This window comes from Triturus cristatus, chromosome 2_2, assembly GCF_964204655.1.
Source record: "Triturus cristatus chromosome 2_2, aTriCri1.1, whole genome shotgun sequence".
NCBI classification, from domain to species: domain Eukaryota; kingdom Metazoa; phylum Chordata; class Amphibia; order Caudata; family Salamandridae; genus Triturus; species Triturus cristatus.
The window spans coordinates 291,326,292-291,352,826 of NC_140582.1; the positions used below are offsets into that span (position 1 = coordinate 291,326,292).

The 26,535-nt window shown below is 47.1% G+C and overlaps 1 protein-coding gene across 3 annotated transcripts in view; it reads left to right on the forward strand.

The window, feature by feature from the left end:
* Nucleotides 1-26,535, forward strand: part of LOC146862153 (RNA exonuclease 1 homolog) — a 919,286-nt gene that overhangs the window by 456,910 nt on the left and 435,841 nt on the right. For all 3 annotated transcript variants that reach the window (XR_014978103.1, XM_085641330.1, XM_085641329.1), the window contains 2 exons: nt 3,243-3,308; nt 15,786-15,935. Coding sequence is in view for 2 of the 3 variants with exons in the window: in XM_085641330.1 (XP_085497456.1) it covers nt 3,243-3,308; nt 15,786-15,935 (216 nt within the window). In the remaining variant the exon portion in view is untranslated. The remainder of the gene's footprint in view (nt 1-3,242; nt 3,309-15,785; nt 15,936-26,535) is intronic.

A 26,535-nucleotide genomic window follows, 5' to 3' on the forward strand; every position in this document is an offset into this window, starting at 1 on the left:
TGGAAAGTCGAGAAAAGTACTGACGTCAGTGCGCTGAGGTGGCGCCTATATAGACAAATATGTCAAGACAATGAACTTGGCGCCATACGACGTCACACGGAGTCGACCATGCCACCTACCGGCACGTAGGGGCTACTGCTAAGAAAAATCTTCTAGATCTAGACTGATACCTGGAAGTTCACAGGTAAGGATTCTGCGACTAGATCATGTCTCTACCAGATAAGTCTTTACCAAAGATAAGTAACTTGTCCAACTTGTCCTTTTGAACACATGCCTGCAAATCTTTGAAGGTCTGCCTATTCACCCACCCAAGAAGGAACATTGTATGCAGAAACTTCATGCAGTGACTAATTTGAGCTGGTGGTTGCAGGTGGGTGGCACCGGCACCCATTTCTGGCAACCAGCACTTATTTCTAAGCACTAGACACTTGCAAGAGAGGGGGTGGAGAAATACCCAAAACAGAGAGACTGAGGAAGTAAGACTGGAAAACTGTCAAAACGGGGAGAAAGTAGGAGCCTGAGAGTAAGATAAACATTCTGGGAAAGGCTGGAAGTGGATTAAAGTGACATGGAGTAGATTTAGGACAACATAGCCCAAGTGTTAAAGTGCGCTGACATTCAATTGTACCAGTTCTGAGCTTGTGTGCAGAGCCTTGGGCACTGGCCCTCATTCTTTTACAAGTTTAGCACTGTTCACTAGGAAATTCTTCAACTTTTCAATTGAGTGATCAGAAAGATGCTAAGTCCCAGTGAAATTGGGTTTCTATTCCAAGACAAGAGAATGGAGACCTGTTCTGGTCCTCCCAGAACTGTGAAAGTTTCAGAAGTAACAGTTCTTTGGTATGGTCACATGCACCTAGTAGGAGCTGAAAGGGGAATTCCATACCTCCCTGGATCTACAGGACGCCGATTTTCATGTGCCTGCATAATGGACCACAAGCCGTATTTATGATTCTCCAGGATGGGGCAAGCGCTCCCTTCTGGCCTGAAATCCACCCACAGGATATTCACAGGTCTTAGACCCTTTGGCCTTCTTTCAGAAACAGGCTCATCAAGTGAACCCACACTTGGATGACTGGTTGAAGTCTCTTGAGAAAGGCTCTCGCCTCCACATCTGCTCCAAGTGTTGTGTTGTAACCAGCAGGCCTGGTGGTTTTTACAAGGACTGAGAACTCATTCATTCAAAGATCATTTATTTCGGTCATACAACCATAAAAGTGAATTGTGAAATACTCCTATAAATACATTTAAATGTAGTTAAACATGGATTGCATAGAGGGGGACATCAGTGAGGTATTCGACTAGAGCCATATTTACGATCAACGCGGTGGACTGACCTCTTTATTGTGCAGTTAGACTGTGACAATAAAAACTCAAGGTAGCCATAAAAGAGCTAACTGGGTCCGCTATGCTGTCAATGTCCTCCTTTTGCACTGCCAATAAAATTCCTTGAGTATATCCACAGTTAAAATATTAAAACATATTAAATAGACAATCAAAACAGTTAAAAGCGTTTACTTTGCAACTTACTCCTAATGCCCCACATATGACCCAAAAACCTTGTGACTGAACAAGCAACTACGGATCTTGAGTCTGATCGAAGGATTCGCAGAGCTTCACCTTGATTGCGTGTTCCCAGCTGCTTGCATATAGGTGTGAGACACTTGGCTCTCAGGAGTGAATAGGCTGGACAAGCAAATACATGTGCAGGAGACTCTGGTACTGCGACACAATTTAAACAAAACTGAGAATGCTGGGGTACAGTGCCAAGTGCTTGTGAGGGAATTCAGGGGAAGTGACTGACAACTTAACCTTAGTGTACTACATTGCCATACAGGATGGCACAAGATCTTGACTTCTGATGGGGCAGTCTCAAATGCTATGGGACTGGACCCTGGCAGACAAGGTGGGCATCACTGTAGAACACGTCATGGATCCTGAACGACCAGGCAGAAGCTCTCAGCTGCACCTAGTCAGATTGCCTTGAATGGGAGCTCTATTAGGATCAGATACACTGTCTTCAGGAAATGGGCCTGTCCTCTACTAGACCAGTTTGCCACTTTGCAGAACAAGAAATGTTTATACTATGCAAGCATGGATTGGCAAGTTGGGCCCAGAGGGAATGCTTTCTCGATTATGTTGTTGAACAACTTTACCTACGCCTTGCTTCCATCATCCCTTATTCACTAAGTGTTGCGGAAGGACGAGGTGCTGCACTTTTCAGATATGGGTTGCACTAGTGTAACTGCCAATTCCGGTACACCAGCTTCATGGTACATTAATTTGAGGGTGGTTATCTTGTGCACCTGCCCTAAGTTCATTCTGCAATTTCCTTCCACCTTGCATATGAGCAAGCATGTCATGCTTCCTTCTTTCTTCCTAAATCCAATTACGTCGGCCAAAAGGGCTTTATGTTCATAGAATGTATGTATATGAATTATGCTTTACATGGATGGAACAAAGGACAGTTCATCAGCTATTAATCTTGGTTGACCATCCAAGCAGGGGACATCCTCTGTTGAAATACGGCATTGCTGCTGCAGGCAGACCGTTTTCTCTCACGGTAAAGTTAAGTACCTGGCCGCACAGAGTAAGGGCTTATCCCATGAGAAACCTGTCCGCAGCAACTACGCTCTATGCAGGAGTACCACTTTGGATAACTGCTGCACTTTCACAAAGCACTACTGCGTGGATTTTAATGCAGCAGCCGACTCCTCAGTGAGACAAGCAGTTCTTTGTGATATGTTTTTATTAAAGGAGAGTCTGCTTTCTACGTATATGGCATTTGATGGCCTGCTTTCTACTTCGATACAAGCATGTGTATATATGAAAGATCCTGTGCCTGAGAGCAAATTACTTGCCTATAAGTCCAGCTTTACTATCTTTCATAGATTCAATGTGACACCCTCTCAACGCCTTTCTCAACCAAGTTCTCCATACTTACTATCCTTGACACTTGTGCTATGAAATCTGTGTAGGTGAGCACACTTCTACCTCATTGGCTAAATTTTAATTCATTTCAAATAACATGGATGTGCTACTTAACACAGTTGTTAGGACTATTTCTATTTTAACAATGTTTATTCCTATTTTAAAATTACTGGGGATTTAAAATCTTACAAAGGGACTGATTCAAACATATGAATTTATGAACGTTAACACTAGAGAGCTATAGTTACAAGTAACTTATTTCTTGCAGTGCATTGTTCCTTGAAATAATTTCTCCTCTGTTCTGATTATAGACTTTTCATCTTCTGGTACTAAAGAAGCTGATGCATCTGGATCCAGGAAACAGGAAGAAAAAAATGGTAAATTGTTTTGCTGTTTAGTATCAATTTTCTTTTAAATCATTTTGACATATGACAGCTAGTGTCTTGTAGCCAAGGATGATAGTTAACCTGTTACTTGGTTGAGTGGGCAACTAGGTAAATAGTTTTGAAACTTTCTGGTCTTCATGTTGAGGTTCTTCAGCATAACTGAGTTCAGAGTTGATAGATAATTGTTCTTACCAGTATGGTTGACATGGAGAGGCTTGCTAGACATTGTTAGGGTGGAAAATAGAATTGCCCTTATTTGCTCATGGCTGGATACTAAATGACACAGTTGCTCAGGACATGTTCCAACAATGGAGAACGCCACAAATCAACCTGTTTGCAGACGAAGAAATCGCGAAATGCTGCATCTTCGCATCCAGGTTTCCCCAACCAGTATTCAAAGGATATCCTTTATATTGCTTTATATTTATATATGTTATATTTATATTGCTTTATATTTATATTAAGGGATGTCCTTTATATTGCTCGTGCGTTTGAAAGCAAAGCGTGGTACACAAAGTTAGGGAGCCTGTCTGTGATAATGACCAGTGCTTCCTAATGATTTTTTATATTTTATGGGAATTGGGTGTGAACATAGTTACGCAGGTGAAGGTATCCTCCTATGTGCCGATACGGGTTTCAAGCAGGGCAGCCCTATTATTATTCCTCACCCTTTTATGTGCCATTTTGATGCAGTGCGGTGGGTAGCGATGTGCTTCTAAGTTGGAAGTGAGAGGTTGAGCCTGTAGGTCATAGTCACTGAGGGCACCACAATTGCTGCAAAAATTGGTCATAGGGCAAGTTTCCTCTCCGGTATTTGGAATGATGACTATCCTATCAGAGCAAATTATTGCAGTTCGACAGTTACTTGAAGATAGTCATGTGCAACTTTCCTTCTCGGAGGGAGATCAATAGATCCAAAAAATGAAGAGCCTCATCAGAAATATTCTTGGTATATTTCAAAAAAGGGTCAGTAGTTATCACATGAACCCTTGTTTCCCTGCCAAAAGATCAGAATATCATTGATAAAAACGAAGCCATAAAAAGCATGTGGGCAAAATGGGGATTGTCTTCACATTGAATATTCTTTCTCAAAGTAAGCCATGTGCATTTATGCCAGACTCAGCGCGAATGTGCTTCCCATAGATGTGGCCTTGGTCTGATGCTATGGTTGGTCTCTACATTGAACAAAATTCGCTTTAAGGGCCAAAGTAGCGCATTCAAGAATTAAGTTCACTGGGGTGGGTGATACGCATTCCTTGTCCAGTAGAGTGCTCTCTCTTACTTCTAGGGCAGTATCTTGGGGAGGTTAGTATGCAGAGCCTGTACGTTGACTGTCACCAGAACGTCAATTGGACTCATAGCATTGAATTCCTCAATGAGGTTTAACACATCCCTAATGTCCATAAGGAAGGAGGGTGTCTTTGTGACTAAAGGTTGTTAAAATAGGTCACAGAACTTGGATAAAGGCTCAAGCAAGGAACCTAGCCCCAACATAACAGGTCTGCCTTGGGGTAGATAAATCCCTTTGTGTATTTTGGGGAGGACATGAAAGTAGGGAGTCCTTGGTTTGGTGTTTATCAAGAATTGAGCCTCATTCCTACTGATCCATCCTTATGTTTCAGCAGAGGGGATACTAGGGAGATGATCTGGTTCCTGAGTGATAGTTGTGCAGTATCTCTCATTAGCAAGTTGGGTGCAACATTCAGTGTCATAGTCTGTGGACATAATGACTTGCTCCTCCCATATCAGCAGGTTTGATAATAATCTAGGTGTCAATGGCAAGGGATGTTATTGCTGTAAGTTCCTTATTGGACATATTTTGGAAGGTTGACTCACAGGTATGACTCAACACTTCCTTGAGTACTGCCTGTTCAAAGATCAATAACTTGTGGGGTATCATGTCAGCCGAGGGTGTAAACCTGGAGGGATTGTGTAAGCCAGAGTCTGACACCTCATAAGTGGGTTTGTCTGGAAAGAAGGCCTTGAGGCGAATCTTCCGAAAGAAATTATGTGGCTCACAATTGGAACAAAATGTGTTATCTCTGGGTGTTGGGGGGGGAAAAAGCCCTGTCCTTTCTGCAGGACAGTAGTCTCATCAATGGACAGGGTTCTTGTAGAGAGGTGCACTATTAGTTTTTCTTGGCTTGGATCCTCATATGAATTTGTGCTTCCTGCCATTGCGCTTCCCACCACTGCACTCTTTTGTTGCACCCCTTTTTTCTCCCTCACCCTCTGCCCCAGCCTCTGCGTAAAAAAAGTAGGTTTGAAGGGTTGCGGAAAGGCCTGCAGGGGGGCCCTGAGGGAACATGGGGTAATGCTGGGGCCACATAGGTCGGCTCCTCAAGGGGGTCATCCCATAACCAAACAATGGAGACGATGGGCCTTGCCTACCGTCATCACTCTCCCAGTTACTTGAACTTGAATTACTGCTGAAGAAAGCATTCTTCCTATGTGAGGAGTTGCTGTCATAAGAAGAGATCACGCCCTGTAACGTGGTAATCTTCCTTGAGATAAGGGTAGACCTTTTCCTTACTAAACTTCTTAATATCTTTTTGAAGTTTAGTAATCTTCTGCTTTATTAGGTAGTCTTTGTTCTTAGTTATCTTGTTATTGATCTCGGCTAGTTTAGATTTATAAGTAGAGCTTAAAATCCCCATCTTCAAAGCATTCTCTGCTATATTGATTCTGATTATCAGCGCATCAGCAAGACGTTTGGCTGTATTGATCATGACAATCAGCCAGTGCCTCGTACGTTTACAGGCCACCTGGAACCATTCACGTTTGAAAACAGCATCTCCCAAAAAGATGGGTGGAGTGTTAGAAACTATCAGCTCATTAGTGGAGATGTTCACCCTAAGGTATTCTATCAAAGCTCCGTGGAGTGTCCGCTGTAAAAAAACAGACAACCAAATTGAGCGCTCACTATCTCAATGAGAACCATACTCTCGATGAAGTACGTTGGACTGTCCTAGAGGCACATCCACAGATTAACTAGAACACTTTGTTTCGGAGGGAACAGAATTGGATCTTCCGGTTAGCCACACACACAACATCCCCCGAAGCGAGATGGCGATTTAACATTCACGCTCAGCTGATGAGTGTATTTTTGACTATCCTCTATCTTTAGACACATTGCTAAGGGCCCTACTACACTCTTTACCTATAGTGGCTACATATAGATAGGTCCCCTATGAACACGGATACTGACCCTGAGTAACATTATCCCTTATTATTTACTACCCTGGATCAGTCTGCACACGCTACCCTTGCATATCTCGGGGATCAGTACGGTTGCCTGTTATAGTTGCTGTACCAAAATGGTGGCCGCCTTTTCCCCATGGATAGATTGATCTGCCTTGTATGGGAACAGTGCAACTTCGTACTCCACATAAGCTGCCTTTCTGTTTAAATCATATTTTCAGATTTGGTGAATCCATCAAATCATCTACCAAAATCAGCTTTTTAAATATACTGTTGGTTTTAATTCTACATTTTTTGTTGCAATATTCTCCGGCACCAGAAACCTAGTCCCAACATAGCGCCTGCCACTTGACGCATGCGAAGCACCCATGACATTCAAGCATTTCCCTACCTGTCCGCGCACATCGGCAGCAACTTGCGGCTCGAGTCCTTCCTTAAAACGCTGCCATTGTGCTCACTAGCTACCTCCTCGGTCGCAGAAACGGGGGTAGGCCGTCACGAGTCACGAGTCACGTGCCAGAAACTGGGAGTACATGGCCCCCTCCATGCCTTGTGAGGTTGCTGACTGGAGCTCTCTGTCTCACTTAGGGCTTCTTTAACTTGCCCCTCTTCCTCAGGTTTTCAGCCTGCTGAAAGGCCCTCCTTTGCCACAACCCAATGGTATTTGATACTTACCACAATAGAGTAAGCCCTACGTTCATCTATGCAGGCACCGTTTTAATGCTGTTCCCTGATTTGTGCATTGTGGGCTGTCACTTCCTTGGGTTAGTGTGGTTTTAGGTCTCCTACTGTGTTTTAGTGTTTGGCAATACTGCACCTTCACTACCAAGGGCCGACTCGCCGCGGCACGCATGTTTCCATGGAGTACAAAGTGCTATATTGGGTTTACAGGTGTGATTTAATTCCTGTGCTTTTATTTTATGTCTTCTTTTATTCCAGGTCTGTTTTTATATCTAAGGTATACTTTATTCACGCGTGATTGTGACTGGGTACGACCCACACACACATGTACCTTTAGTAACTCAATACTTTGCAAATTAGATTCTCTGTCCTGATGAATTGCGGTGATCAACAGTAAATTGGCAAGAAACATGTCGACCATCTTTTATACTACCTTTTGAGCTAGATTGGACCAATGCATCCACTTCCAGTCACTTATTGTTTTAATCATAGCAAGGGGACCCATATATTAAACACTTCAGGGTGCCCCTTAGTTATTTTTAGACTCTCATTACACTAATCTACTTCTAATCACGTATAGAGCACTGGCACTCACACTTAACATAGGCAAAACAAAATTAACTCCAAGAAAAAGCCCCCTTGAGGGGCCAGTTGGGCTTTCCAGCTCAGGCCAAATGAGGAGCTGCCCCATGATGAAACATGACACCCATCTGGGTGTGTGAGGACAACTGCTCATGAACGATCATATCGCCCGATCTGGTTTCTCAGTTGATTTTCGACCTCCTCCCTGCTTTATCTTTTCTGATAGGAACTACATCCTCTTTGGATTTACATTGCAGGATTTACATTGCAAGATTCACATTGGAGGCAGTCTAATTGCTGTCTTTTGGAGAGTCTCTTGTATTTCTCTGCGACCCCTGCTAGATACACATCTGGTCCCAGTGGAGTGACTGGTCGTATGAGGAGGCCAACAACATATATCGTAGACATGACTTGGAAAACCATCATAGGTGGTGTAAGTACTGTGTGTCAGTCACAGGTAAGTTGGATGGTGAGAGAATAACATTAATGGCCATATACCTGCTCCCTATACTTTAAAATATAGTTCTTGATGAAATTGTCTCAGTATTGTAACAGTGTCTGAAGGCAATGGAGTTTGTGGTTGGGGACATACATTTGACAAGATGGTACAGAGCCAGACCACGCCTTCCAAGTAAGTTGAACCAGTCTAAAAGAAATTTAACTCTGCTTTAGGGTTGAGTTACTTGGTAGGTTGCATATGTGGGAGGGGGGGGTACTATTCCTACTATTAAAGAGATTGTTGTTCCTTCTCTAGCATTATGTATTAACCCTTTATGAATACATACATAGATTCTGCAACGTGAGGCTTTCTACTGAGAGGACCCTTGCACAGGCTCCACCTCAGAGCAAGGCCTGGAGTGCCAAGGCTCCCGCACCAGGACTTATGAATTGGACTGACACTGGGAAGTCAATGATTACTTCAACTTCGTAGATTTCTTCTGCTTGTGCGACTTGCCAGAGGACTTGGATCATGGTAAAGATCATCAGGAGCAGCTGTGCGAGTGGTCCCGGGACTTTCTGCGTGACCGGGATTGAGAGCATTGCAAGGTTGTCAGGTGGTGAGAAGCTGCAGGGACCGTTCCTTCAAAGCCTGCGGATTTAAGGCCCAGCAGTCCTTTCACTTCTTGGAGTCATTGTCCCGCAACATAGGCAAACCAAATGAGGGTCTGTCACAGACAGCTCCCTATGACAGACATCAAATGGTTCAAAGCCTGTTTGCTTTTTAGGGACCTCCCTGACATACCAGGAGATGAAAATCTCAAAAACATTTCAATAAAGTTGAGGAAAAAGCCAATCAGAAAATGACTGGCGGTAACTCTCTCTGGGTCTCCGCTGACTGGTGTGGAAAGAAAAGAACAGTCGGCGTCCTGGGGTGGCGCCTATATAGGCACTGGCAATGTCAGTGCTAATGCAGAGCCCAATGACACCACCTACCGGCACACAGATTGGATCTGGAAATTTTCTAGTCCTTCTTATGTTGGAACACAGAAATATTTTTCATATTACTCCTAAAGCTATTTAAACTACTTCTAAAACCCCTCCCACCCTTCCCAAACCTGGAACTGATGTATTGCTTTGAAATCTTTAACGGTTGACTGCGGGCAGGATTCCTTTCTGTGTAGAGTGTAGTTTCTCTGACCAATAATTCCCTGATTAAGATTTCTTAATATTTTAAAACTAATGCTAGTTAATATCTGAAAGAAACACGTTAGTTAGATTCCTCACCTTAGAATATCCCCAGGCGTCAGACTGGATCCGGAAGATTTTTCGTCAGCAATACCCCTTGCGCGTCGCTAGGCGTCGTCTGCGGCTCCGCGTCCGTCGTCGGCGTCGTGCGCCGGAATGACGTCGTCGGAGTACTTAGACGCCGCCCTCGCGCGCTGACGTCAGTTCTTCTTTTTTCCGCGCCAGTAAGCGCAGATCCGGGAGAGCTACCCCTTTTTAGTCTTTTTTGACTAAATCTTTTTTGATCACTTTTGATCCTTGTCTGTCGACATCTGGTGCCGGTAGGATGCCTGGGTTCAAGGCTTGCGAGGATTGCCATCGACTGATGTCGGTGACCGATCACCACCGCCGGTGCCTCTACTGTTTAGGCCCCGACCACGACGCGGAGTCGTGCTCCGATTGCCAGGCCCTGACTTCGAAGGCTCGGCGGGAGCGGTCCCGCAAGCTTCTCGAGCTTCGCCACTCGGCTCCGCGTCGTGCGCAATCCCGGTCCAGGAGGAGGTCCAAGGATCGCTCGCGGAGCCCTAGCCAACGCCACCATCGATCGTCGGGCTCCAAGTCGTCGGGTAAGTCCAAACGCTCTAAGAAGTCCAAGAGGCGACATCGCTCTTCGGACTCCCCTCGCCGGTCGCGCGACTCGGCCGAGGGTCCGGGTGGTTCCACCCCCGCGGCTCCGGCGGAGCCGCAGGCGCCGCGCCCGTCCCCATACCCTCCGGTCCCTGGGACTAACGCGACGCCGGCGGAGGTCAGTGCCTTCCTCTCGGCCATGAGGAGCCTGGCCCCGCCGTCGACGCCCGCTGGCGCGCCTTCGGGCCCCGCGGACTCGACTGGGCGACCTTGCCTGCCGGCGGCTTCGGCCCCGGCGCCGTCGACGACTCCGGTCTCGACGCCGCAGGTCCCCGCGGGGCCCATGCCTGGGCCCCCGTCGACGCCGGTTGACCTAATCACTCCGCCGGCGAATGAACCACCGACTCCGCCGGCGCAGACGCCTACACCTCCGGCGCCGCCGACGCCGACACCTTCGGTGCCGACTCCGGACGGCGTCCAACCCCAGTTTAGCCCTATTCCGTACCCGGCGCCGCAACGGCGTCGACCGACGCTGCGTCCGGCGCCGCTTGAGACCTATCATCTCTACAGTCCGGCTCCGATCATTTCTCCTGTTTATCAGGAATCGGAAGACGGGGGCGACTGGGAGGGGTTCGAGGACCCTATGGCTGTTCAGTCGCAGCTTTCACAGGACTGGGCAGATGAACTGGGGGAGGCCAGTGGTCTGGATACCTCGCCAGACACTGGATTCACTTCTCCTCCGACTGTGGCTTCGGAGGAGGGTGCAGCATTTTCTGTGGTGCTGCGCAAGGCGGCCGCAGCCCTTGGGCTCGAGCTGCCTGCCGTGGCTGTGAGGACTAACATCCTCACTGAGGTGCTTCAAACCGCAGCAAGCTCCACTGAGCCTCTGCTGCCGTTCAATAAGGCCCTCACTGACGTTCTGCAGGGCACCTGGTCCAAGCCCTCCACAGTTCCTCCTGTGGATAGGAACGTTGCCAGGCGCCACCGCCCTGCTCCGGGCGACCCCAGTTTCCTGTCCCAACACCCCACCCCCGAGAGTCTGGTTATCCAGGCCTCTACCTCCCAATCCTCCTTCCCGACCGCTCCGCCAGACCGGGATTCCAAGAGACTCGAGCAGTTTGGCAAGAAACTGTTCTCGTCCCTTAGTTTGGGCCTGCGGTCTTTGAACACCGCCTGTCTCTTGGACCGTTATTCCCATTCTCTGTGGGATACGGTGGAGGACGTGCTGCCCCTGTGTCCGGAGGAGGTCCGGACACGTCTTACCCAGGCTTTGGCCGATGGGAGGGATGCAGCGCGGCACGCCATACGATGTGGGCTTGACACCACGGACTCGCTGGGTAGGGCGATTTCCACCACGGTGGCGCTCCGCCGCCACGCCTGGATGCGGTCCACGTCATTTTCCGGGGATGTCCAGAACACCCTCATGGACATGCCTTTTGATGGCACTCGCCTGTTTGGTGAGAAGGCGGACAGTGCGCTGAACCGCTTTAAGGACTCCCGGGCTACGGCCAAGTCCTTGGGCCTCTCGGCTCCGCGGGCGCACACCTCCGCTTTTCGCCCCTTTCGTGGCCAAGGAAGGGGCGCCTCCTCACGTCCGCCAAGCCACCAGCCGCAGAACCAACCTGCGCGCGGTCGCGGACGTGGTTTCCGCTGTGGCGGATCTGGAGGACGACGTGGTCAGCCCACATCCACCCCGGCAGCATCCGCCTCAAAGCCTTCCTAGTCGGAGCTTTCAGGCCCATTCCACGCCAGTGGGCGGCAGAGTTCGCCATCACCTGCTCCACTGGCGGTCCATTACATCGGACAGGTGGGTGCTGCAAATCGTCCGAAGGGGCTACTCCCTCCCCTTCGAGACGACCCCTCCAGCCATGCCACCGCAGCACCACCGTATCTCGGGGGATCATTTGAATCTTCTCCGCGAGGAAGTTTCGGCCCTCTTGGCCAAGGGGGCCGTCGAGCGCGTTCCGAGTCCAGAAGTAGGTCGTGGTTGTTATTCCCACTACTTTCTGGTTCCCAAGAAGGGCAAAGGGGGCCTACGCCCCATCTTGGACCTCCGGAACGTCAATGCCTTCCTCCGAAAGGAAAGGTTCAAGATGTTAACCTTGGCTCAGGTTCTAGCTGCCCTAGACCCCGGAGACTGGATGGTAGCGTTGGACTTGCAGGACGCATATTTCCATATCCCCGTCCTGCCGGCCCACCGGCGTTACCTGCGGTTCACGGTGGGCCAAGAGCATTTTCAGTTTACCGTGCTCCCCTTCGGCCTCACCAGTGCCCCTCGGGTGTTCACGAAAGTGATGGCGGTGGTCGCAGCTCATCTGCGCAGATCAGGGGTTCCAGTCTTCCCCTATCTCGACGACTGGTTGTTGAAGGCGGGCTCGCCCCAGGCAGTCGTCTCCCACCTCCAGACTACGGCGGATCTCCTGCATTTGCTGGGATTTTCCATCAACGTGCCGAAGTCACACCTGAGTCCCTCTCAGAAGCTCCTCTTCATCGGAGCAGTTCTCGATTCTGCGCAGTTCCGGGTCTATCCACCGGAACAGCGGGTCCGGGATATACAGGCCCTGATTCCCATCTTTCGGCCTCTATCCTGGGTTTCGGTCAGGCTAGTGTTGCGGCTTCTGGGGCTGATGGCCTCCTGCATCCTACTAGTGCATCACGCCAGGCGGCGCATGCGGGCTCTGCAGTGGGACCTGAAGTTTCAGTGGGCCCAGCATCACGGCAACCTGTCCGACCATGTCTTGATCTCGGAGGGCACTGCACAACAGTTGCAGTGGTGGCTCACGGACCGCGATTGGGTCATGGGCAGGAGCCTCTCCCTTCCCCAACCGGAGCATGTCGTAGTGACGGATGCGTCCCTCCTGGGCTGGGGTGGCCATATGGGAGAGGCGGAGATCAGAGGCCTCTGGTCTCCGGCGGAGTCTCGTCTCCACATCAACCTGTTGGAGTTGAGAGCGATCCGACTTGCACTGAAAGCCTTCCTTCCCTCTGTCAGGGGCAGTGTCGTGCAGGTGTTCACGGACAACACCACCGCCATGTGGTATTGCAACAAACAGGGCGGGGTGGGGTCGTGGACTCTTTGTCAGGAGGCTCTGCGCCTCTGGACGTGGCTGGAACACCAGGGCGTCACCCTAGTGGTTCAACATCTGGCGGGCTCTCTGAACGCCAGAGCGGACGAACTCAGCCGCCGGTGCATGATGGATCACGAATGGCGTCTGAACTCCGAAGTGGCGCAAGGTCTCTTTCAGCAGTGGGGAGAGCCTTGGTTAGATCTATTCGCCACCGAAGAGAACGCGCAATGTCAGCAGTTCTGCGCGTTGGAATTTCCAAGGCGGCACTCGCTCGGCGACGCTTTTCGTCACGAGTGGAGTTGCGGTCTGTTGTACGCCTTTCCGCCTATACCACTTCTGCCCAGAGTGCTGAAGAAGATCAGGCACGACCGGGCCCAAGTCATCTTGGTGGCTCCGGATTGGGCACGAAGATACTGGTATCCCGAGCTACTCAGTATGTTGACCGATCCCCCGATACGTCTGCCCCTTCGGGAGGATCTTCTGTCGCAGCAGCAGGGGACGGTCCTCCACCCGAACCTGTCCAGCCTCCACCTCCATGCGTGGAGATTGAGCGGCGGCAGTTGATGTCATTTGACTTGCCTCCTGAAGTCTGTGATATCATTCTGGCAGCCAGGCGTCCCTCCACAAAGACGGTATACGCCTGCCGGTGGAACAAATTTGTGGCATGGTGCACAGCAAAGGCTGTGGATCCCCTTTCCGCCCCTCTTTCTGAGGTTCTCCTCTTTCTTCTTTCTCTGGCCCGGCAGGGCTCTGCCCTGGGCACCCTGAAAGGTTATCTTGCTGCCATCTCCGCCTTCTTGCGGCTTCCTGATCAGCCTTCTCTTTTCAAGTCCCCTGTGGTTACACGCTTTCTAAAAGGCATTACTCACACGTTCCCTCCTGTCCCTTTTGTAATGCCTCAGTGGGACTTGAATCTGGTCTTGACATTCCTGATGTGCGCTCCCTTCGAGCCTCTTCACAATTGTCCTCTTCGTCTTCTGACTCTTAAGACTGCTTTTCTGGTAGCCATCACCTCGGCTAGACGGGTGAGTGAGCTCCAGGCTTTATCTTCAAAGCCTCCTTTTCTCTCTGTTCATCCGGACAAGGTTGTCCTTCGGCCTCGTCCTTCCTTTCTTCCGAAAGTGGTGACTCCATTTCATCTTGGGCAGTCTGTCACCTTGCCCACCTTCTTTCCGCCTCCGCATCCTTCCAAAGAGGAAGAGAGGCTCCACCGTCTGGACCCAAAACGTGCGCTCTCCTTTTATCTGGACCGCACAAAACAGTTCCGGGTGGACGACCAGCTTTTTGTTGGGTACGTGGGCGCTAAGAAGGGGAAAGCTGTGCACAAACGGACCATCTCTCGGTGGGTCGTTTTGTGTATCAAAATTTGCTATTCTTTGGCAAAAAAGGACCCTCCTGTTGGGCTGCGCGCCCATTCTACTCGGGCCACAGCGGCTACTACTGCTTTGGGACGGGGAGTCCCTTTGCAGGACATCTGTCAGGCGGCGACGTGGGCTTCGTTACACACGTTTGCCAGGCATTATTGCCTTGACAGCCAAGTCCGGAGGGATGGCTTCTTTGGCCGTTCTGTCCTCCAGGACTTTCTGGTGTGATCTTGGTTCGCAGACCCACCACCGGGGATGGTATTGCTTGGGTATCTATTCTAAGGTGAGGAATCTAACTAACGTATTTCTTTCAGATGAACAAGTTACTTACCTTCGGTAACGATGTATCTGTAAGAAACATTAGTTAGTTAGATTCCTCACCGACCCACCCATCCTCCCCGTTCTGCGAACTGACATCTAGGGTTAAGGTTGTCCTTTTCAGGCCCCTAGATTTTATTTTTGGCACCAGTGTCGGTCTTTGCATGGCTCTGCGTTCCTGGCGCAGAAAGCTATGTACAAGAACTGACGTCAGCGCGCGAGGGCGGCGTCTAAGTACTCCGACGTCATTCCGGCGCACGACACCGACGACGGACGCGGAGCCGCAGACGACGCCTAGCGACGCGCAAGGGGTATTGCTGACGAAAAATCTTCCGGATCCAGTCTGACGCCTGGGGATATTCTAAGGTGAGGAATCTAACTAACTAATGTTTCTTACAGATACATCGTTACCGAAGGTAAGTAACTTGTTCTTCTCAATCATGAGCTTACACCTCTCTGTGCCCTTTCAAATGTGATTCAGGGTGCAATGATAATGCTGCTTTGAATGTGTCAAACAAGCATCCAGTATTATCAAAAGTTGCTTTTTAAGACATGGATGCAGAGCAAGGAAGAAAATCTTTTTACGAAACGAGCACTGCAGATTTGCATTTACGTTTTTACAAAACAAAACTATTATAGTTATGATAGAATTTTACTGAGAGTAATGAGTTGATAGTAACGAGTACATTTAAATAATTCTTTTAAGACTAAAAGGAAAAATTACTGTTTGCATGATGTCTCCTCTAAAACAGTTCTGTAATGTTTGAAAGTATTTTTGTTTTTCATAATGTCAATTTGCAAGCACTTGTGCAGTTACCAGATCACAGTGTTGTTTTCCATTCCTCAGCATTTCCAAGTTTAATCTGTGGTACATGATATACACTATTTTTTGGGCCCATTGGATTGTCAACATTGAAATGTAGTTATAAAAAATCTAATGTTAAAAATATTAATCTATTTAGATTTTAAAGGAGCTTCTCTGTATAAACTTCTAAAGGACTACTTGCTGAATGGGGAGCAGTTAAAAGAAAATGGATTCCCTCGACCAAATCCTGAGAAGCCTGGAAGTGTTATACTTTACAATGGACTGACAAAAAATATGGTTACTGATGGTAAGTTACTATTCCAGAAAAACGTATTGTCTCTAAATAAAACTGTCAATTTACTAACATAACCCGTTCTCAAAATGCACCTTCAAGGATTTGAAGATTAGACTAGCAGCAAGTAGAGGTATTAATATTTTAGACACCTTAAGAACCCGGCCAGTATTATAGCACTTAATTGACGAAAGCACTATTAATATGACAGTTTGTATCCCACTTCATGCCTCATTTTTTCTCAGTGCATATTTGCCCCTACATTCATTTTGTTTTCCACAGCAGACTGCAATTGTACCAAGGATCTCATTTTTCATTATGATAAACTAGTGTCATGCCGTTTGGGTATTCAAGCACTCAGTTATGAAGCTTCATTTTTTATTTTCAATGTTTCTTCTAGGCAGAATTTTATGCAAGCTTCCTGGCAAATAGTATGGTTCTTGAAGGAGTTGGCACTGTCTAAAAACCTAAGGGCTTGCCCATTGCTTCCGTTGCGTTTTTGAGGTGTTTACTTGCGTTTGTTTGCTGAATGTCCACTGCTATGTTGAGGCTGTTGAGGTGGTAATGTTTCCTGCATGGCTCTGGAAAGCATTAACCCCTGCCCAGCATACCCCATGTAGCAAGTTTTGGGATTTTTGGTCTCGGCACATGCAACAGTTATCACACCTGTATGCAGAGGGCCTGCATGGAAATGGACTGAGAACTCAGAGCAGGGCTTTGTAGTCTGCAGTAGCACACCACGTTCATCCCTCCTTTGCGAAACTTGACTATTGTCAGCTTGCCAGGCTGTGGAGGACTTACAGTGATGGCAGTGACTATTATACGTTCCGTACAGGCCTTTTATGTTTTATTGACACAAGTAGCGATGCCTTCTGGTTTCTCGTTTTTAAAATGGGCTGCAAGTCCCGAGCAACAGGGTCTTTTGCTCATTCATTTGGAGAATGATTTTGCATGTATGTTTAACCTATGAATGTATAGAAGGACTTGTGTATCTTATGTGCTGTTTGACAATTACAAACCAGAATTCCACTTTGGATATCCTGTCTGTCCTCAAGATGAAGTTTGGAGGGAGTGTCAGACAACAGTGTTAATTGAGTGACTCCTCTGCAGCATTACTAAAGTCCTTTGAAGTGGACCAGACACTAGGGTGTGGAGGGTCGGAGTCTGGGGGGCCCTTTTGAAGTACAGGGACAATACCTACCCGTAATTCCATTCTTACCATAGGTGGTATCCTCAACATGTTATGATGTACCTGAATGAGGAAGCCTCTGTCTTATATGCCTTTATTATGGGCTGTCTCATGGGGAGCTCCCAGCCTTACCCCCTTCTTCCTACCTGCTGTCACTAGAGAGCAACCTCTGTGGCATGACCATTCTGGCAGGAGTAATTCAAAGATAAAACCCACAACCATTCCCAGAGATGGCCTTGTGGAACCCAGTGTTTCTGGGAAGGGAGTTCTATTATGGGTGAGATTCTCCCAGTCACAGTGACAGGTGTCCCAGTAAACCAGACCCTAAGAAAGACCTTTTGAGTTCCAGGATTTGGTTCACTGACTGCCAACTCACCGTTGCCTGGTTCAGTAACTAAAAAGTTCTATATACTACTTAAAGAAGCAGTTTTGAGCTGGCATGAGGAAAGGAGTCCACTGTGTTCTGGAGAAGGATATTGGGGGTATCCCTGCACAAAGTAAAGGCTACCTTGATGTAGGGTATTGATGAGCTGTGTGGAGGAACTGGGTACAGATCTACTCTATTCCAGGGAAAGAATTGTGCCACCAGGCTGTGACCTGTCCCCCTTCAGCTGCCGTACCCCGAGCAAGACGACTTGCTCCCTGAATCTGTGCTTGCACATGAACACTTAGAGCTTCCTCTAGAACTGATCTGTGCAGAGCTGTACAAGGTGGCTAGTGAGAGTAGTGTGGAAATGTACATACCAGACAACCAAATGCCTTTGGCATGGCGTTTTTAGGAATAGTAACCACATTTGTAAGATTCATCTTTATGCCCGCCAGGATCACTGCTGCAAACTGCTGGGCTCTTTGTGTTTTTTGGGTGGAGCTTGAGCTTTGAGCCACAGTAAGATCCACAAAATAGGTTTCTTTCTTACTCTGGTAGGAGTGAGTGGAGTGCTGTCTCTCTTGATCTGTCTGCACGGCCACTCTCTCCTGGAATCCAAAAAGCTCATCATTGCATACAGTGGACTACAGTGGATTTGGCATGGTTAGTACAGCCTCCCCATATGGCTTGTCTGCAAAAAAACACAAGTGGCAGCAGCATAAATCCAATCGGCAGAAGCAGGAAAAACTTTACACTTTGATTTAAGTATATCTTGTAATTGACACGTTGTAGGAACTGTTGATCATAAGGAGCACTGAAAGTTTCAATTGTGATCTAGAAAAAGCCATAACATATCTTCATTGGTGTTGGATATAGCCCTAGAGCAGTGTAGCAAGATTTATGTTAACAGTCTTTATAGAGAAGTTAGTTGTATTTCGCCCAGATAGTTTCATTACGGTATCCTTACCTGCAAGAGTCTGAGAGTGTGCTAAAGTTTTTAACGGCTGATTTTCCAACATAGTGATTTTTCTCCTGTTGTAATAGTGTGTATCGTTGTGCTCTCAGAATTTTGCTCAATTTTCATCTATAGATGCTGATTAAAGTAATAATTATTTTCTAATAAAAGCACCTGGTGGATAGTGATTTATAAATTGTTGTACACGTTATTGAGCCTGTAATCTTGACCTCCCACTACATCCCTTTGTAAATGTTGGAACACTATGCCTAGCTACCTTAAACATCAAGTGTACCTGGTATTAATTTTTGGGTCCAACAGTAGAGTATGGCCATGGGCAAGCTGTTTGTGTTACAACTTCAGCTTGTACCCCATGATTTTCCAGGGATTCCTGAATAATTGTATTTTACCAACTTGATCAGTTTTAGCAACACCCTCACAGCTTTGGAAGTACCCAAGCAAAAATGTCACTTTTGCACCTCACTGTTTAAATGTCTGAAGGCGATTGAGCTTGAATTTGATCGTGGCACTTAAATATGTTGGACTTGACAAATCTAGGATTGAGCAATTATTGTAGTTCTTCTTGGTTCATTGTTGTAACGGGTAGTCATCATGCAGGAGGGTTGTGGAGATTGTAATTTTGAAAGTGTTGATCTTCCCCTCAAAATATCTTCATATTGCCACATGGAGTCAAGCTTGCTTGATGTATTGTTCTGAAAAGCAGTTTTTTAGGCTTTACATTGTTGTTTAGTTTTGAATTAAACGGTTTGGTAACTATATTACATGATAGTTGAGCATAGAATTTGTTGGTGCAGATTTGGGTACTTGTAAGGGTAGATTTGTATGTATGGAAGAATGATTTGCCATATACTAGCTTATGATGGAAAAAACCCAAAGGCAATGAGAATTCCATGACGGTTTCTAACATATTGAATTGGCTAGAGGAGCCAGATGTTGACCACATTTTGCATCTGCCTCTTTTCTCTTGCATCTGCCTATTTTCTCTTGACCACATTCAGTCTGATGTGGTTGAAGTATTTTCCTTTGAACACATAACAGTTGTACATATGAGTCCCGTATCCTCTTACAGAAGGGAGCATTTGGCAACGTCCAGGGCACAGAATCTTAAGTGTGTTCTAGGTTGGATGAAAGAGTAGTTGTGATTTGGGAGAAACAAATTAAAAGGGGAGTGGGTACAAAGAGTCAACCAAGGAGGGAGTGGGCCAATTGACTGTTGACATCCGGTAAGGAAATAAAAGGCGAGTTCCTTGACTGGATATGTAAGTTGACAGTGGGTGAGCCAGATGCAAAGCGAAGGAGTAGATGTGGTAGGAGGGATGAAGGAAATTGTGGCCTGTATCTTCAAGTCTTTTAGTTTCATACTAAATGTGATGTTGGTGCTTTTGGCAGTCGTTGTCCAATGCCATTCTTATGGGGCCTTTCTGAAGTGTATGGCAGGATGGTGGCTTTCATCCCCACATTAAAAAAGAGAACCACCTATCTACTTCATAGTCAAATTGCTTTCTGGTGTCCTTGTTGCAAGAAATGCAAGAAAGTTGTGATTGTATTACTTGCTTCAAGATTTGTTCCTCTTTAAAAAATTGACTACAGTTTTGGAGTAAACCCTAGTGGATTCAACAGCCTTTGCTTCAAATTATTGAATGAATTGCACCATCTACCTCCTCTGTGGCATTGGTAGTGTGGTGTGAAGAATCGGGGGAGGCAATAATTGATTGTTTTTCTGTCAACTGAACCGTGTTTGACTGCTTAGCGTTGTTTTTTTGTTCCCCACTATGTCTTTTAGGATCATAGTGATTGTTTGACCATTCCTCTCTTTAGCAGGATGTTGGACAGGTAGTCCTCAAGCAAGACACTTATATTATTTCCAGCAGAATTCAAAGTGCCTCTGACCTCTATTTAACTTGGCAGTCTTTCATGCATCCTCCTGTGAGATCCCTAGCAGTCATAAATTTCTGGCTGGGAGGTTTTTTCTATTGACTCCGTTCTTTGGTCAGTGTTATACAGATGTTGCACTGCAGTCACCAGTGTCTCCTGCACTTTAGTGATGTCACTTTGCATCTGCTTTTTTTCTCTCTCCAGGATCATCCTGAATTGGAATTCTTGTCACCCTGACCTCTATTGGCACGCCAGACTCACGAAGCATGACTAACCTGGAGTTTGACCAAAGTGTTTTGTCTGTCTATATAAGCATCGCCAACATTCCTGTCCCCATTGAAGATTATCCCTTAAGATGTTTGGGGTCTCTCACCATCCTACTGCCCATTTGGGGGGGCCTGTGAGCAAAAAGTCTAGCTTGTTTTCCTCTTTGGCTTCTTTGCTGTAGTTGGCAGTGGTTGCAGATTCTCTCTAGTTACTAGTTTAAGGCAACCCTTTTGTCCCTGTACCAATCACCTTTCCAAGGTGTTCCCCCTCTGTTGCAATTTATTGTTCTTCCTCTTTAATATATGTGTTGACAGAGCAAAGGTAGCCACTCTTATTGCCTAATAACAGGTGGAAAATGTAATTCCAAATTCCAGTTAGATTGGTATGCCTCTGTGGTCACTTATACTCATTTGACCTTTGAATTCATAGGTTTCCACTTTACCTTTGTGGCTGCAGCCCTGTTTGTTGAAGTCTTGTGTGTTTTGAAGGATAGCTGTTAGGCTGTAATAGTTCCAGAGGTCACAGAGTACAGCAACCATGATCATCCTCTGCATTAACAGCTAAACCATTATATGCCATGCTTGAAGGAGAAGGAGCTACCTATGGATGGTACCTGAGCATGCAGAATACTGGCAATCCATGACTCTAACCGTTCCTCCAAATTGTTTGGATGGTGTCCTCCAACCCATTCTGGACCACTTAGCTCTGACCCTTTTCCATTGCAAATTAGCATCTCACTGTTAAATCATCGCAGTCAAGTCAAGAATAACTATTTCGGTTCAGAGAACCATAAAAGTTTCACAATAAAAACATTTACAATACATAAAAGCAAGACAGTGATTTAAAACAATTTTTAATATTTCAGCAAAGACAGTTAAAAAAGCGTTGCAGTCCTTCCAGTAATGCTAAAGGCTAACTAATATGCCTGCTCGTTGTGCAAAAGGTTTATCTGACCAGTCATAATCTGGTAATAATATATCTAGTTAGTCATCAGAGAAGGGGCAGTATCTGGGACATCACAAACGTCTGTTGTGGGTAAGGAGATTCTGTTTTGGGTCCCAAGTATCTCCAGTATCTCAGTTGAGGCAGGGGGGAGTCCCGCCCATGGTCAGGGTCCTTTGGATGCAGATCATAACACAAGTAATAGGAGGCCAATGAAGGAGGAAGAGGGTATAGCAGAGGAGGGTCAGGTAGATGTTTCAGATCAAAGAGTCCTCTAATACAGAAAGGACCCCCAAATATTGTCAACAACATCAAACTGGTCGTTTAATTCATATATCACTTGTTTGTGGGAGATAGTGATTGTCAGGGCCACCAGCCATTCTTCTACTGACAGTAGTGTTGCTGACTTCCTTTTTCTCAAAATTCATAACTGAGCTACTGCTAGTGAAGTGCACAATCATTGTTTCTGGTGATTAATGATATTGTCCACGTCCAGTGTATCATGTAGAACCGCCAAGTCCTGGGAATGTTGGAGGTTGATGTCAGAGTTTAAAGAGCACCTCTCATACAGCTTCCCAGTATGGTTTAATTATGGGGCAAGTCCATAGAATATGAATCATATCTCCCCAGCTGGGAGTACAATGCAATCACTGAGGTGAAGCTGCCATTCCAGCCATGTGAAGTTAGAAAGGCGACCCGTGCCAGTTATGTAGGATTTTGAAGTAACTACATTTTAACCTGGCTTCTTATAAACTTTTGTCAGGAGAATAAAGAATCTCTTTCCAGTCAGTTTAGTCTGTAGAATCTGAGGTATGGTTTCCACCAATGGTAGTGATCTTGTTGCAGGATGTGAATGTACATGGTCGATAAGAGTGTCCTATAAACCATAAATAAGCTTTTATGTGCACCCCACGTGTTTAAATACCGGTGATTGGTCGAGCCACCATGGTTCTGGAGGTCATTACCCAACTTTCGTGAGAGGATAGCTTGTAGTTGGCTGTCTCTAAAAAAAAATTATTCTTGTTAGAAATAATCTAAGAGGAAACGTCCTCCCTGTATTAATTAACCCAGGTTCTGAATTCCTTTTTCGAACCATGAGGGCCAGAAAAACATTTGTCTGTCCTGCAGAATATCTCTGTTCCATATTGGTGCTGAATGGTGTAGGAATGCCTTATGATTCAGAAGTGTGAGAGGATTCCTAGATCTTCTGATGCCTTGGAGAATCGGATGCAGTGGGAGGGGGCTAGAAATTCTCCTTTGCATGGAGTTGACAGGCTGTTCAGGGCCCACTGGAGATTTATTTCCGGGGTTTCTAGCATGTGGTGGAAATGGTAGACCAGTTGGGAGAGATGTATAGCCGTGTGATACAGTTTCAGGTGTGGCAAGCGTAAGCCTCCTTAGGTGGTGCCGACGTATAAATTTGCTGCCAGCCCAGGGAGGTTTTCTCTAGCCAAATATATCGCTGCACCTGGGAATCTAGTTGTCTCAAATGAGTTAACGGCACTAGCGTCGGCAACATGTCAAAGATATAATTAAATCTTGCTGCAACTACCATTTTGATCGCTTGGATTCAGAGTGAGATTTGCAGGTGTTTCTATTTGGCAAAGTCAGTGATGAATGTAATATTGTCAGTCAGCAAGTGGTGAGGGGGCGTGCTAATTTGGACCCCCAAATACTTAATTTGTGATGACATCCACTTGAACTGCAGGCCAAGAAGGCAAGCTGCCGCCGTGGCCGGAGTAATGAGAAGCGCACCACTTCTTGTCAAGAATCAGTCCCAGGTCCAAACACTCCTCAGGATTCGGGCGACGCTATATGGGGTCCACCTCTCGACGTCACCAACTTCCTGCACTAACGGCACGGAAGACTGGAGCAATCGAGCGAGGGAAGGGAAGGATGGGAACAGCGGGGAGTAGAACATGTAAAGAAAGTTAACATACAAAACAAAACATAACAAAATGCAAGCCACAAAAGACTACTCTCAGTACTTCTCGCTAGTGTGTATCTTTATGATGAAGAGCCTCCTTATGTCCTTAGAAACACTCATACCATCACTCTGGTAGTACCCATACACAACTCTCGTCCGATAACAAAGCAATAGAAAACTCATAAGGTCTGGGTTATGCCGTGTACACCCTTAACTAAGAGAGAGGGTTGGCTGTCTCCCTCTCAGCTTATGAGTGAATGGAAAGCCCTGAACGCTCTCAGGGAAACCTAACAGGACACTAGGTCGGTACAAATACACAGAATGCAGTACTTCAAGAACCGCTATCTCTGTGGGTTATACTTTGATAGGGTTATTTCTTTTGTCTCTGAAGTGTAATAGCCTTAAGTCTGCTGGATGCTCTCTCCAGCGATAGCTCCGAAATGAAGTCGAGTAATGTTACCCCACCTCTCTAAGAATCAGCGATTCCTCTAAGCTACTTCTATGACATCTCACTCTGTTGCAAAACACAGTTAGAAAATAGGTCTTACTCCAGACCAATTACGGGAGCTTCTATGACCAAGAAACAACTGCCAACGGCCAGCCGGCCATGCACTCCTTTATGTTGTACAATTGTTAGTTCCGGTATGTCAACGACACACCCACACTTCTGATACTTGCTGTTTGCCGGTCTATTGGAACTCCGCCGGTGTAGCGGGTCTCTCTTAACCCTCCTGCGATTGTTGCAGTAAGCGCCGCTGCCCTGGAGATGGCCAATAAGCTCCCCGTCGCTCTGCCGGGAAACCCAGGACACTGAGGCAGGGCTCCGGGTAGACGAAAATAGAAAATGCCGACTCGCTCGGCAAACCAGGTGCAGAAACTCCCAGACGCTCTGCCGGGAACCAAGACACGGAGACGGGGATCCGGGTTTAATGACTTCGGAAATTGCCGATGCTCTCGGCCAAAAGGTGCAGCTCACCCCCACGGCACCAATACCGCGGGAAAGAGTTGTACGGGTCGCCGCCCGTCAATACAGGAATCTTTAATTGCGCACAACGGCTTGCGTGCGTCCCGGGCGTTTTATGCCCGTGGCTCCTCCCCCTCTACACACGGGATTCTGGGAACCGTAGTCTCGGCAGGCGCTCTATATACGGATCCTGACACTTCTCGCCCAATTTTTTTACAGTAGGCATTGAAAGTGGAAAAACTAAATACGATGTACAGTAGCATGATTGTCCCAGTCATACCCTTGTCATGCAAGAAACGGGCACTTGGTCCCCAGGAGGAGGATCTCTTGAAGCAATAAAATAGAGGAAAGGAAGTGGCGAGTATAGCGCAGCATTGGAAAACGCCTGATTTTGTTCAGGAGACCATCAAAGTTCGATGACATTACACTGTATGAAGTCATGGTGGGCCTTAGGTGTCCATATGTGGCCCTGGGCACACATGGTGCACTATACTAAGGTCTGACAGGTAAATCGAGTAATCCAATCATGGAGTCACTAATCAATGCATGAGTTTACAATAGGGATCACTTGCACTATGGCACTGAATAGCAGTGGCACAGTGCCCAAAGCATCTAACCCAGCAAAACATATCAAAAACAGAGGAGGCAATCAGTAAAAAATGGAAGGGAGACTCATGCCAATGGTACCAGGTCTAACACGTGTCCCTTCCAGCTGAAATGTGGGGAGAACTACCCTTCCCCTTGGGAGTTCTCTTCACTAAGGTGGAAAAATCTGGACAGTCTATCAGCATTGGTGTGTTCCATACCAGGGTGGTATTCCAGCGTAAAATCCATCTCCTGTAGCAAAATGGACCACCTCAGCAGCTTTGGATTCTCACCCCTCATCTGAATCAACCATCTGAGGGGCCTTTGGTCTGTCTGAACCCGGAAGTGAGTCACAAACAGGTATGGTCTCAACTTCTTTAGCACCCAGACCACAGCAAATGCCTCACGCTCAAGTGCACTCCACCTCTGTTCCCGTGGAAGTAACCTCCTGCTGATGAAGGCTACAGGTTGGTCTAGGCCCTCTTCATTGATCTGTGATAGAACAGCGCCCACATCATGCTTTGAAGCGTCCGTTTGGACAACAAATTCCTTTGAGGAGTTGGGCGCCTGAAGTACGGGTACCGTCCACATGGCAGTCTTCAGGGCGTCAAAAGCCTTCTGACAAGTCTGTCCAGTTCACTTTCTTGGTCAGGTTCCTGGAAGTCAGCTCCGTCAAGGGTGCAACAATGTTGCCATACCCCTTGATAAACCTCCTGTAGTACCCCGTGAGTCCTAAAAAGGCTCTCACCTGCGTCTGAGTCTTGCGGGGTTCCCATGACAGGATGGTATCAATCTTGGGTTGTAGGGGCGCCACCTGGCCGCTCCCCACCTAGTGTCCCAAGTACACCACAGAACCCTGCCCGATCTGGCACTTACTCGCCTTGATCATGAGGCCTGCCTTCCGCAGTGCCATCAACACTTCCCAGATGTGGTGCCAGATGTTCTTCCCAACTGGCGCTGAACACTGCAATGTCATCCAGGTAGGCAGCACTGAAATCCTCCAGTCCAGCCAACACCTGGTTGACCAACCTCTGAAAGGTGGCAGGGGCATTCTTCATCCCAAAGGGGATAACCTGGAATTGGTAGTTCCCATCTGGTGTGGGGAATGCTGTCATCTCCTTTGCCCCATCTGTCAAGGCAATCTGCCAGTGCCAAGACGTCAAATCAAACGTACTAAGGTACTGTGTAGCCGATCAATGAGGTAATCAGATCTGGGGATGGGGTGCACGTCAGTCCTGGTGACTGAATTGAGTCCTTGTTAGTCCACACAGAACCGGAGTTCGGGTGTGGCACCAGGCGCCGCAGCTTTCGGGACCAAGACCACTGGGCTAGAGGACTCAATCACCCCTAAGGCAGACATCTTGGAGACCTCCTCCTTGAAGTGAGCTCTGACCCGGTCAGTCACTCTGTAAGCCTTGTGCTTCACAGGAGGACTGTCCCTAGTGTCCTCGTCATGGACGCACCACTCAGTGACACCGGGAACCAGGGAGAACAAATCAGGGAATTGCCCCAACAGTTGACGA